The following is a 13,902-nucleotide window of genomic DNA, read 5'->3' on the forward strand; positions in this document are numbered from 1 at the left end:
TCAGCCTTCCAAGTAGCTGGAACTACAGGCGTGCGCTACCAAGCCTGGCTAATTTTTTGATTTATTGTAGAGATGAGGTCTCGCCAAGTTGCCTGGGCGGGTCTCGAGCTCACGGGCTCAGGCAATTCACTCACCTCGGCCGCCCAAGGCATGGGATTACAGGCTGAGCCACTGAGTCCGACTGAGAAGAATTTTCTAAACAGGTCTGTATCTGATGATTAACAATCAGATTATTAACAGCCTGCATCAGATTATTAACAGCCTGCTCTCTATTAGCCCAGGAATGTGCCTTCCGGAGCAGCACTGTGTAGTGTGATGGAAAGGTTGGTGGCCACCTGGCCTTCCCCTCTCTGCCCAGACGACTGCCCCCGCCCATAGCTGGCCAGGTTGCTGAGTGTACATGGCTCCAGAGGCCAACCACCCTGACCCTGCTGCATCGTAGCCCCAGCTCCCTCCCTGCCAGCCCGAGCCTGTCCCGGGGGCTGGTCTAAGTGGCGTCAACACCAGCGAGCAAAAGCGCGTGACTTCAGCCATCCCTCACACCTCTGCTTTGGCCAAAACGAGCCTGCTCGGCCCCTTCTTAGCCAAGCCTCCTGTAGACCTGTCCCCTCCCCGAAGTCAAGCTGCATTGGTGGTGTTGCTCTTGCTCTTGCTTTAAGCTGAAGCAGGTTTATGGTCTGCGTGGCCTTTGTAACTACACTGGCGGGACGAGCAGAGATGCCCGTCCCACCTGCAAGGGACCGAGGGACTGAAGTGGGGTGGCCTGAGGCAGAAACACCTGGGCGGGAAGCAACACTGAGCCACCAGCACTGACTGGAGATGGGCATCTCGTTCAGTTGGAGTGGTCAGGAACTGCCGATTTCGGTTTTAGGGCAGTGTGGGCCATGGGCAGCAGGTTGGCCGTTCCCCTCCTGGGACTGAGTCTCTCTGTGTCTTCCCATAGACACTCTGCATGAAGGCCACAATGCAAACAGTCCGGGCCGCCGACACCAATGAGGTTGTGAAGTTGATATTTCGAGAGTCAGACAATGACCGGAAGGTAAGTGAGACCTGTGTCTATGGCTATAGCTGTGTTATTCAGGCTGTGCACAACCCAAGGGAGGTGCCCTTGGAGCCACTCTGCTCCTGCTTGGGGCTGTGGGGGCCAGGGAAGTGCATGAGGCTGGGAGCTCAGGCGCTGATGGGCTGCTCTGACTTTGCAGGTTATGCTCCAGTTAGAAAAGAAGCTCTTTGACTACTTCAACCAAGAGGTGTTTCGAGACAACAATGGCACTGCGGTGAGTCTGTGGTCACATGTGGCCAGTTACCCCAGGCTCTTCTCCTGGGATGCCTGTGTCCCTAGGGCTCCTCTCATTGCTTCTGCTTCCCCAGGACCACCTTCCTTGATGCTGCCACCTGCCAGGGTCAGTTTTTGAGCCAAAGTGCAGGACTGACTCTGCTGGGGACAGCTAGTAGGGTAGGTCATGCCACCTGGGCTGGGCTGTGGTTTCTGTGTCACCCCTGCCCCCCCATCGGTGGGTAGCGTGATGGCCATTCCATCAGCACAGGAAGCCCTTGCGTGTGGCGCAGTGAGACTCTGCAGCCTCGGGGATGGGGAGGAAGTTTCCTGGCCTCCAGGTGGTCAGCAGGGTTTTGGGGCTTCACTCTGAATGGAGAGAGGCCACACATGCACATTGGTGGTGATTGTGTGAATCCTCACACCCCACTGCTGGACCCGCTGTGTGTGTCATGTGTGTTGTGTGTCTTGCGTACATGTGTGTGCATATGTGTGTCCATGTGTGGGTGAGTACATGTGTATGTGTGCATGTGTGTGCGTGAGCACAGGTGTGTAAATAGAAGTGCATGGGAGGGGGAACATACAGCTTGAGTCAGTCCGTTGAGAACGGGCCCAGCATCTGCCCAAGCGGCAGGATCTACCCTCTATGTTGAAACCACAAGTCTCCTCTTCAAGGGTCCAGCACGGACAAGCGGTGAGGGGCCGCCCACATATACTCTTTTCAAGTGGATTTTTACGGTAGTAAAATTGTGTCCCATTTTGGATACATCTGCTCTATAAATAGTCATGTGCAAGTAACAGTGTCCCAGCAGACATATCAGCTGGCTGGGGACAGGGACCTAACTTTTGGTATTTTACCGATTTCTGTGGTGAAAACACACTCACTGTGACTGACTCCGAGCCATACGTGGCAGCCGTATTCCACACCCAGCTCTCAAGATTCCTGAAAACTTCAGAACCCGTTCTTGAGGCTGGCCTGAGCCAGCTACAGCCCCACTGGCACTGTGCGGTGCAGGGCAGTTGCCGCCTCAGGAAGCTGCCTCGGAGGGGTGGCTGTAGGAGACGCTATGGAACACACCCAGGCTCCATAAGTCGAGGGATGTTGGGTGTGTGTGTGTGCACTCACACCCCGGCTCATCCTGGACCAGCTAGGAGCTTCGGTGCTGCACGTCCATGCCTTAGCTCCCCCCATAAGGTGTGGGAGAACTCATGGGTCAAGGCATGCAAAGTGCTTACAAGAGAGCCAGGACAGATTAGTGACAGATGAAGGGATTGGCTTGCTGTCCAGCAGATGCCGCCGTCCTGGGTCCAGGTTCAAAACCACCTTTTCAGGACTGGATCTGCTGCCTTCAGCCTCTCAGCCCCCAAATCCACCCCCTCCCTGTGTTCCTGTCTCCTCGGAAAGTAACATCCTCCTCCTGCCTCTCATTCAACCCAGACCCTAAAGGTGCCCTTGACTCCCTACACTTCTTGCACCTGTCAATGTCAAGCCGGGACCCTCCTCGTGGCACCTGAGTCTATCTTCCCTCTTCCTGGGCCAGGTCATCTATGCCCACGGCAAGAGCCACAAAGACCACTTCTCTACACTGCTACAGTCAGGTCAGGCCTTGGCATCCTGCCCCCTGGCATGCTCCCTAGGCCCGTGAAGACCTGGAGTCCTGACATCGCCTCTTCTCTAGAACCAGGCACACTGGGCTTGCTTTCTCGCTCCATCTGTGGGATGGAGGCCTAGGGCACCTTCTCCCCGGGGTTTCCAGCAGCCTGTCCCTCCATGTAGCCTTTCCTTCGCCTCTCACTCCCGAGGGCCTCCAGGGACTGGTGAAGTGGAATCCTCGTCGCTTGCTTGTCCTACGGAGTCTCAGGGCTCAGCAGTGGTTCCCACTGGATGGCAGCTATGGGCAGGCAGTCATGTCCTGTCCTGCCTGCCCTCTGCAGTGAGCAGGGTGGTAGCAGGGAGAGCCCGAGGAGGGCAGGTGCCTGCATGGATAGTGCCCAGAGACGTGGGGTACTGTCTCACTGCTGTGTGACTGTTTCAGCTGGAGAAGGCCAGGGAAGAGGTGTTTCGAGGGCCCCGAGCAGAGCTGGCCCCTCAGAGCCAGGGGATAGAGGAGGGTGCCAGGATGACAAAAGGGACAGAATGTTCCCAAAGGAGCAAGGAGCTGGGCAGGAAGGAGGCTAAGGGAGAAACATAGTCTTGAGCCAGGGTGGTGCCATGGAGATAGAGGGTGTGGCGCATTTTGGAAACATCTGGGGAGTGATTGTCTTATGTGTGGATCCAAAGTCCTTGTCTTTGTTTTTGGACGAAGAACATGCTATTGCCATTGGAAATGGTAACCATTGTTACTGTCGGATACTCTTAATATCTGTGTTTACTTTATGACATTGTTTGATATCTCTTTAATACAGAAGAAAATTAGTTTGAGAACTTTTAGATTTGATTCTAAAGTAAAAAAATGCGGTCAGGTTGAAGTAGAAAGCAGACTTCTGTGTCATGATTTTGGAGAGACCCTCACAGTCCATCTACTGTGTTATGTCAGGAATCTCCTGCAGAAAGATGATGAGTTTGCCAAGGCAGCCTGGGGTGCCCGGTACCTTCTCAGGCTCTTTCACATAGTTTCTCCAAAGAGCCAAACTTGAGTGGGGATGTCAACTGCAACACTACCTGCCGTCTTGCTGTCCAAGCCCTGTCTACTTGGGACCTGACCACAGCACCTTCAGCATTGGCTGCCAGGCTCACGCTGACACACATGTGCCACACACCTGCCCAAGGTACATGGCACATCAAGGAATCAGTGCCAAGCCAGTCATCCCCGGAAGCTGAGAAGTCATCCCCGTGGACAGATGGACGAGGTAAACTGCTAACGAGCCCTCGGAGGTAATTGCATCTTCATGGTCTAGTTAAACACGCAGCACCACGACCACGAAGAACAAACTCCCCGTCCGCAGGATGGATGTGCCTGGGCCGGACTCAGCCCCCAAAATCCATCGCATCCTTCATCAACCACCGGTCTTGTACCCGTCTGACAGAAATTTAATTCAAGCTGGCTCCTGAAAATAATTATTGTATTTTAAGAGTAGTAATCATTGGCCGGGACATGATTGAATGTGTCCATGCCTATTGACTTTTCCTATGATTTATAGCTTTGTTTAGTCGATATTCCCATCGAAATTGTATAATTAATTATAAGTGTGGCTGTCAGGGCTGCAGGATGGAGTGCCCTGGTGAGGATTTGGAGAGATTAAATTTTCCTTGGCTGTCCCAGGGCAGGGCTTGGGAATTTCCGCAGCGCCTGGCCTCTCGGAGAGAGATGTTTTCTGTGTGTTTAGCAGCCGCTGTAGCCCCAGGTGCATTGATTTTCCGGGCTCTGTTCCTTTATCAGCACCGTGTCTCTGCAGCAACGGTGGAATCTGCGTGGCGGGGACAGCTCCTGACAGATACGTACGATCGGCCGGCCGCTTTATCATTGTCCACACAGGGCCTGCCTGCTTCTCACTTTGTAATCAAGAAGAATGTGGAAGATACATGTGAAATTGGTTATCATGTTTGTGAAAAATCTCAGAGATACAAATTATCAATTCAACAGAAATGCCATGTAATTTTTAATCAGAAACCTCTCACATCTGATATTTTGTTCCAGCAGCGGCAGTTTTAACCCACATCTTTCTTGAGGATGTGGGGGATGAGCAGCTTCTCCAGGCCCAGAGCCCTGTGCACTGGCCCTGCAGGCTGTGGGTGCTGCCAGCCTGTCAGAGCAGCAGCTGAGCAGAGGCACGTCGGGCCCCTTCCGCCACACAGGGCTGCCAAGATTTTGCATCTCTCTGTGTGGCTATAATGTTAAGCTCTGCCTCCCCAGCTAGACGGGAAGGCCCGGGAAGCAGAGACCGTGTCTGTTTTTGTCCATGACCTTGGCTAGCATGTCGAGCACAGCACCCAACGTGCAAGAAGTCTAGTGCGTACATGGTAAGGATGATGAGCACATATTCACTGTGCAGGCAGCTGTCAGGAGGCAGATGTGTTGGTGAGCAGGAGGTTAAGAGCAGTGCCCCCAGAGGGTTTGTCTTAGGCCTGGGGGCTCAGCCTGGTGTGAGTATGGGTGGTGAGGCCAAGTGCTTGTGGGCCTGGGGGCATCAGGATGGACAGAGGATGGTGTGGGAATCCTAACCCCCCTTCCTTGTTCTGCTACTGTATAAGCAGCTTGAAGCTCAAATTCATTCCAAACCAGATATTTATTTCCTCTTGTTTCTACTTCACACTCTAAAATGGGAGCCTTCTAAATCAGAAGACATGGTGGGGAAGTGGTCTTGGTCCACTGGGCGGTCCCAAAATGCCACCACCCAGGCTGGACAGATCCCGTTCAGTCATGATGAGCAGGAACAAGCCCTGTGCACACCAAAAGCCTTGGACAGCCTCGGCAGGTGCTGACCACAGAGGAGACTCTGGCCCCAACAAGGCTTTGCAGGTCTCTCTTTGAAACTAGTGAAAACTGGGGAGTGTTAGTGGGTGACAGTGAAGGCCGCCCACACACAGGTCCAGCATATGTGTCCAGGCATATGTATGGAATCAGTGATCCCATACACACTCAACATGTGTTCTCATAGCACACAGCAAATGAAATGCAGTCATCTCACTCTCCAGCCCCCTAGGAAGTGTCCCAGAGCTGGTTGTGAGACCTTCAGACTGACAATGGACTTGCCAGGGGGTGGTCATATACTCAGTGCAGAAGTACAGATAATTAATATACTTATAGTTAGTCTGGCTTATAATTTCTTAGCCAGTCAGAAATTTAAGAACAAGGCAAGTGTATATGTGTGCGGTGTGTATGTATATGTGTGCATGCGTGTGTGTGTGAACTCGTGTGTGTGCATGTGTGTGTATACAGTCATGCGCCCCATAATGTGTTTCTGTCAACAACAGGCCACATATTCCATGAAGGTTCCATAACACAATAATGGAGCTGAAAACTTCCTGTGACCTAGTGATATAGCCTCTGTGATGCCACAGGGCAATGCATCACTCACATGTTTGTGGTGAGGCTGGAGTGTAAACAAACCTACTGCACTACCAGTCATATTAAAAGTATAGCACATGCAGTTATGCATAGTGTATAATACTTCATAATGATAGTAAACAACTATAATACTGACTTATATGTTTACCATGGTATACTTTTGATGATTATTTTAGAATGCACTCCTACTCATAAAAAAAAAAGTTGAATGTCAAGCAGCTTCAGAAAGGCCCTTTAGGAGGTATTCCAGAAGAAGGCATTGTTATCATAGGAAGTGACAGCTCTGGGTGTGTTATTACCCCTAAACACCTTCTGGTGGACAAGATGTGGAGAAGGAAGACAGCGATGCTGATTATCTTGATCCTGTGTAGGCTAAGGCTAATGTGTGTGCTTGTGTCTTCATTTTAAACAAAAAATTAAGAGTTAATCACTTTTAAAAATAGGCAAAAAATGTATAGAATAAATACATAAAGAAGATATTTTGTACACTTGTATGATGTGTTTGTATTTTAAGCTTAGTGTTATTATAAAAGAGTCAAAAAATTTAAAAAATTTAAAATCGATGAAGTAAAAAAGTTGCAGTTAGCTAAGTTTCTTTATTATTGAAGAAAAAAAAATTCTTAAAAATAAATATCGCCTAAGTGTAGTGATCATAAAGTCTACAGTAGTGCACAGTAGTGTCCTGAACCTTCACACTTACTTCTTGCTCACTCATGACTTACCCAGAGCAGCTTCCAGTCCTGCAAAGCTCTGTTTGTGGTAAGTGTCCTGGACAGGGATTCCATTTTTTATCTCTTTTTTTTTTTGAGTTGGAGTCTCTCTCTGTCGTCTAGGTAGGAGTGCAGTGGCACACTCACAGCCACCCCAATGTCAACCTGCTGGGCTCCGGAGATCCTTCCACCTCAGCCTTTCAAGTACTGAACTATAGGCATGCACTACCATGCCCAGCTAATTTTTGATTTATTGTAGAAATGAGGTCTTGCCAAGTTGCCCAGGCTGGTTTCAAACCCGTGGGCTCAGGCAATCCACTTGCCTTGGCCTCCCAAAGTGCTGGGATTACAGGCTGAGTCACCGAGCCTGGCCCTCTTTTTAAAAATTCTTTATACCGTATGTTTCCTGTTCTTTTCTGTGTTTGGAGATGTTTAGGAACACAAGTGCTCACCATTATGCTGCAGTTGCCTTCAGGACTCAGTGCACTAACATGCTGCACAGGTGTGTGGCCTGGGAGCAAAGCTAGATGCGTAATATCTGCATCAGCTAGGTGTGTGTGTAAACACACTCTAGGATGTTTGCACAACAATGACCTTGCCTACAGCAGCATTTCTCAGAGTGTTTCCCTGTCACTAAACTACTCACAGCTGTGGGTATGTGTGTATGTGTGTGCAGAACCCTTGCCAAAGAGCCAGTGTGGAGGTCTCAGTGGTTGTTGAGTAGCCATGGGGCCAGCCTGATGGCTTAAGTCTTTGGTCAACTTCCGCTCATCTGTTTTTCTCGTGTTGAGGGCGATCCTGTCGGGTGGACAGGGTGTGGAACAAGAGCCCCCAGAGACAGATGAGAAGCTGAGGGGCTGTGTGCTTTCTGGAGCAGGGGCTGGAGGGGAGAGCAGTAAAAACAAGGCTGTGGGTGTGCCTTGAGTGTGCAGTCCAGCAGCTGAGGAGCCTTGCCTAAGTGACCCTGTCTTCCGAGACCAGGTTTCATCTCTTAGAGTCAGAGTAGTTACTTCTTGAAGAGATAAGAAGTTTCGGCTTTTTATTTTCCCATCACTGCATTTCCCTCTCAGTGCAAATGATTTGTTAAGCCAATGATGTTACAGAATTTTGTTTACATTTCGGAGAAGTTTTTTTTAAGAAGCAGAAGCTGTTGTTTCTCCCTGAAGGGAGAGTTCTGATTTGTAGAGCATAATACAGACTGTGCTTTGGATAGGGTTCCAGGTGTGTGAGCAGGTCCTCTGTAGCTCAGGCCCTAGTGTAGATGTGCCAGCAGCATCACCCAGGCCCTGGAAGATCGAGCTCACCAGGGACCAGATGTGTTCTCCGACTTTGAATGCAGGGGGGACAGGAAGCCCCTGGGGCCACCAGAGCTAGCTCCAGTGGACCGGGGAAGTCATGCAGAGGAGTGAGGGAGAAACCCACAGATCTTCGGAATTCCAGTGACTCGGGCGAGGGTCTCTTCACCAGGTGAATGTGCAGAGAGGGGTCGGGGTCTTGTCCCTGAGGTGCATAGAGGCTGTGAACTGTGAAAGCTGTGGTCTCACCCTCAGTGTGCACCTATGGAACTTGTGAAGGCAGAGGCACTAGTCTTTGCAGTTTGGCCGGTCACAAGCCTGGAGCTATTCAGAAACATCTGAGCCTGGGGTCTCTGGATTCTGGAACCTTGGTCGACAGATGAGTTGGTTCCTTGGGGACTTCGCTCAAACTGTGCTTCAGCAACCAAATAGGCCCAGAGTCAGAAATTCTACCAAGTCTCTGGGGTCCTAACTCGGCCACCCACGTTTCCAGTAAGGTGGCTCCTCTGGTGGAGGAGATGGTAGCAAAGACCATGCAGAATGTCCCAGCCTGTCTGCAGTCCGGACTTCCCAGAGCCAAGCACCCTGCCTTCTCTACCTGCAGGAGTCTCCTGGCTGAGAGTGTCAATGAAGCAAGGCCATCTCCTCAGCCGCAGGCCCCACCAGCCTGTTGAGATGGCCTTGGCTTCACTCAGAGGCCCCCAGGCCTGCCTAGAACCCTTTCTCATGTACTCTTCAATGTGCAGGCCCACGTCCACTATGTTCCCAGTGGACTCACCAAGCCAGTTGCTCTCACTTTGCAGCTGCATCCTCATGACCTGAGTGCTTCAGTTGCTTGGCACCAGGCTCACAGACCACAGGCTGTGGACTTTGGTGTCAGAGCAGGAACGACGCACCTTGAGCAATAGCCTCACCTCATGGAAGTCCAGCACTTTGCTCTCCGCAGCTAAATAAACCCATGTTGACCATGAACTCCACCTGCACATACATGTCTGTATGTTCCCAGCCTCTGCAGCACCTGCTGCTTCTAGAAGGTTGCATTTGCCTTTGGTGGAATGCAGACAGGAGGTGGAGCAGCCCCAAGCCCTTGCAGATCTGCGCTGGGAGGCACAGCCTGTGCCTGGCCTGCCCGGGCAATGGCCCTTCACAGCCCAGATGTGTGTTAGGCCAGCGCCGCAGATAAGCACTCTGGGGACTGGAATGATGCCCGATAGTCGCTGTAGCCAAAGCTAAGGTCGGATGCTGCACTGTACCGCCTCTGAGAACAATAGTCTTTCCTGGCTCCAGAGTCCTCCAAAAGTTCCACAAAAAAGCTTTGGGCCTGGCAGCAAGCAGAGCCCTTGTTGGAGGAGACTGTATCTGCCCCCACTTTGGTACTGCCCAGGGGCTTTGTCCCCCCACAGCAGTGAGTGCTCCAGGGTCACTGCAGAAGGTTTGACAGAAGCTATTCACGTCAACTCGAGATCTGGGTTGACCTCACTAAGGACTTGGCATTGGAAGCCCCAGGAACCAGCATTCTCCCCCGGCTCACACAAGCAAGAGGCACTTTCCAGAGGAACCTCCGCTCCCCTATGCATCGATGGTATGGGGTGGCCATGGTGCAGCTTGCTCATGAGGCCTGAGCCCTTCCCTCCTACAGCTCCGAGGATTAAGGCAGAAGAGTGCTTGCAGTTTCTCATCTGCATGTCCAGGCCTGTCATTCCTAGACAGCCTTTCGTCTAATGTACTCTCGAGTTTGAGAAACTGAGGGCCTAGTCCACAACCAGTAGCTTGTTTAGGGAGGAAGATCTCTCAGAATACAGCAGAGAATTTTTTCATTGTAAGTGTGGAGAGAAGAAACCACGTTCAGGGGGAATTTGGCATCTATGGTTTCTCATTTCTGGAGAGTTTTAGAATTTGCATAAAATAAAGTACTGGCACAATTGGCAAAAACAAGGTAAAGCTTTTTGGGTTGAGACTAAAAATGTCCAGTGCTACCAGGCACTGTGCCATGTCTAGTTTGACCTGTCTTCTGCAGCGTGCCCTGTAGAAGTCCCAGGGCGTCTGGGAACACAGCATGCCTTCTTTTCCTGGGCGGCAAGGGTACCTGAGACTGCTTTGAACTTGCATTTTATGGTTTTGAAGTTTCACTGGAGTTTCATCGAGGCAGCACCTTAATGTAAGGAAAAAAGAAAATGTAACCACACATCAGAAACAGTAAAGATGCTGCACTGAGCTGTTGGGTCATATATTCATACGACAACCATTCATGAAGTACCTGCTACAAGCTGGACTGTGCTCTGGGTAAACAAAACAGAGACACCTCTGCCACAGGGCTTACAGGGTGGCAGGGGACAAATGAGCAGGTGGGTCAGCACCCTCAGCAGTGGGGTAGGAAGGAGGAGACTGCCTGGGGAGTGCCTGCAGGAAGCTCACGGAGGATGGCCGTGAGCATTTGCCACACAGCACTCAGAGCTGTGGGAGGCCAGCCAGGCACAGGGACCTAGGAGTGGCAGGCAGCCTGATCAAGCCTCCTGCAACTGAGGCCAGACAAAGGTTCATCCCTGTGAGGTAAGAGCCTTTGATGCTAGAAGGCAGCCACATGGTCTGACTGAGGTTCTAGAAGGTGCTCTTTGGCTGCCATGTGCCTAAGAGATCATGACAGGGTGAGCCAAGACAAGACCTGTGGACTGTGACTGGGGCGATTCAAGGTCAGTTGCTGTGGCCGGGGCTGTCCACAGTTGGTCACTGTGGCCAGGGCTGGTTACTGAGACTAGGGCTTCTGCCTGTAGCCTTCTCTGGAGGTAAGGCCTGGATCACGTCCAAGGTTCCCAGAGTTTGCTTCAGAGTGTAAGGAAAAGTAAGGAAGAGAATTAAGCCTTCATCCCAATACCTTGTAACTTATGAGGTGAAATTCTGAATATTTGCATTTTAAGAGCTCTTGTATGTTGTTTTCTACCACTGGATTGTAATTTATTGGCTGGTGGGCCCCACATTCATTATCATAACTATAAAAATTCCCTCAAATCAAGACCCACTAAAGATGAACTTATAATCTCGAACTGCAAAACACATAAGGAAGCATTCCACAAAAAACAAGAATCCAAAGATACTGCAAAAGACAAAGATTGGCCTTAAGAATGTTAAATAAGCCAGGCTCGGTGGCTCAGCCTGTAATCCTGCGCTTTGGGAGCCTGAGGTGAGTGGATTGCCTGAACCCGCGGGTTCGAGACCCACCTGGGCAACTTCGCGAGACCTCATCTCTACAATTTTAAAAAAAAAAAGTCAAATAATTGAATAATTGCTGAAAGTTACAAAATAAGATTATTTAAAATTATTAAAAATATGAAAGAATTATAAACATAAGTACCACACTGTGAAAAAATAATCCCAACAATTTAAAAAACATAGAAGCCGGGCTCGGTGGCCCAGCCTGTAATCCCGCGCCTTTGGGAGGCTGAGGTGAGTGGATTACCTGAGCCCACGGGTTCGAGACCCACCTGGGCAGCGAGACCTCATCTCTACAATAAATCAAAAAATCAGCCAGGCATGGTAATGCATGCCTGTAGTTCCGGCTACTTGGAAGGCTGAGGCGGAAGGATCGCCGGAGCCCAGCAGGTCGAGGCTGCGGTGGCTGGGAGTGGCCACTGCACTCCAGTCTGGGCGACAGAGTGAGACTCCAACTCAAAAAAAATTTTAAAATAAAATAAAAAATAAAAAACATAGAAATACAGGTATTGAAGTTAAAAACTCCCAGGATGAATTTAGTGGGAGAATAGACATAGCTGAAGAAAGGATTGATGAACTGGATGACAGACCTGAGGAATAACCCAGAGTGCATCCCAGAAACATATGACAGAATGTGAACAGGGTAGTCAGAGGCAGGGAGGGCAGACTAGGGTCCAGCATCCAGCCAATGGGAGTTCATTCTCAAGAGGCATATCTGGAGAGTTAGTGACTGAATGTTTTCCAGAACTATCAAGACATAAAGCCTGTGCTTGAGACACATGGTAAGTTCTGAGCAGGAGAAGTGAAAATAAATTCATACAGACACATCAGAGCAAAACAGCAGAACATTAAATATAAAGAGAAGATTTTAAAAGCAACATGAGAAAAATGTCAGATTACCCTACAGACATGAAACTGGCAGAAGGCTTCCAGAACAAAAACAGTAATACAAACCAAGAGATAATGGAGTAATTTGATTGAAGAGCTAACAGAAAACACTGCTGGCTTAGAATTCCATAAGCAGCCAACTAATGCCTGCCAAAACAAAGACATTCTACACTGTGGAGGCTGAGAGACGTGGCCCTACCTCAGGTTCTCGCAGAGAACCAGGAACTAGTGCACCTTAGGAGATGGAGACGAGAGACAGGCCAAGGACATTTGTATAAAGTTATACAAATGTAAAGTTTACACATTTGTACAGAGTTTAAAATCATGTTGAATAAGGTGAGCTGTTTTTTGTGGACACATGTATATGCAGTAATGTAAAAATGTACATGGGGTTGTTTCAAATCCGAAGTTAAATTAGGAGAAGTGAAAAGAGTTGGTGATACAGGGTGAGACCCTGTGCTTTCACTGCCTGTGCATCGCTGAAGCCTTAAAATGTGTCAAGGGGATTCAGGGAAGCTACCCTCAGCACTTTGGTCAAACCTGTGTTTGGCTGTGGTTCTTTCCTCCTCTCAGTGGTCCCCGTGGATGCTCCTGCACAGGTCTTGCAGAAAAAGCCTGGCTGTCAGTCCCAGCCAGCAGTGGCAGAGCCCTGCACTGCTTCCTGCTGGTGGGGGTCCAACTTGGTGGGGCCTGACTAAAGCCAGCAGCCTCCCTGCACAGCCCACTCGCATGTTAGCAAGGGCCATGCCCAGGCCTGGTGCTCTACACCACATTGCCACCTCATCTCAGTGCCTGAGAAATCGGCTAGACCCACACTGGAATTGTGGGGACTCAATCAACTGTTGCGTCACTCATGGGGCGAGGCCATAAGTTCAAGCTCCCAATGCTCTAAGTAGGATGCGTGTTTATAGGCCTATATATGTAAATGTATCTGCAAGTGCATGCAGACATGTAAGCGTGTGAATCCATGCACACATGTGTTAAGTACAGGATTGGTCCAGAGCCCACGGTCATGCTTTGCCCTTGAAGGGGAAAGCCCTCTCCAGAGGCTTCCGCTCCACCCCTGCCCCACTGTGGCGTTGACATGGGGTCACTCCAGAAGCCGTGGGCCTGGACTGAGCCACTCCCTTGAAGGGGGGCTGGAGCGTCGCCACCTCTTGTGGAGACAGCAGGACTATTGGTATCATGGAAGCTGAGCTGCCTGTGCCTCCAGGCAGGAGGGTCGTGCAGGCAGCTCAGGTAGCAGCCTGGCCCACACGTAATGACCGCATGCCTGAGGCTCCGCATTGCACATTTCAGGAGTGATGGATGAAGCGGCAGGAGGGGGCGAGGACATGGTGTGGACTTGGAGCCCTGTGCAGTGCCATGCCCTGCACAGCTGCGGGTGGGACATGATTAATGAACAGCATCTGAATGGGTGCGCAGGGTGACGGCCCAGATGCGTGGCATGGGGGCTGCTCCCTCAGACAAGTGCTACCCTCTCAGGCTTTGTCTCTAAAGAGTCTTGGTGGGGGGCG

The 13,902-nt window shown here is 50.5% G+C and overlaps 1 protein-coding gene across 2 annotated transcripts in view; it reads left to right on the top strand.

Annotated features, from left to right (window-relative positions):
- INPP5A (inositol polyphosphate-5-phosphatase A) overlaps positions 1-13,902 on the top strand; it is a 184,798-nt gene that overhangs the window by 154,647 nt on the left and 16,249 nt on the right. For both annotated transcript variants that reach the window (XM_008060225.1, XM_008060226.2), the window contains exons 9-10: positions 944-1,039; positions 1,203-1,277. In XM_008060225.1, the coding sequence (XP_008058416.1) occupies positions 944-1,039; positions 1,203-1,277 (171 nt within the window). The remainder of the gene's footprint in view (positions 1-943; positions 1,040-1,202; positions 1,278-13,902) is intronic.

This window comes from Carlito syrichta, unplaced genomic scaffold, assembly GCF_000164805.1.
Source record: "Carlito syrichta isolate Samal-C Ts95f unplaced genomic scaffold, Tarsius_syrichta-2.0.1 Scaffold304560, whole genome shotgun sequence".
NCBI lineage: Eukaryota > Metazoa > Chordata > Mammalia > Primates > Tarsiidae > Carlito > Carlito syrichta.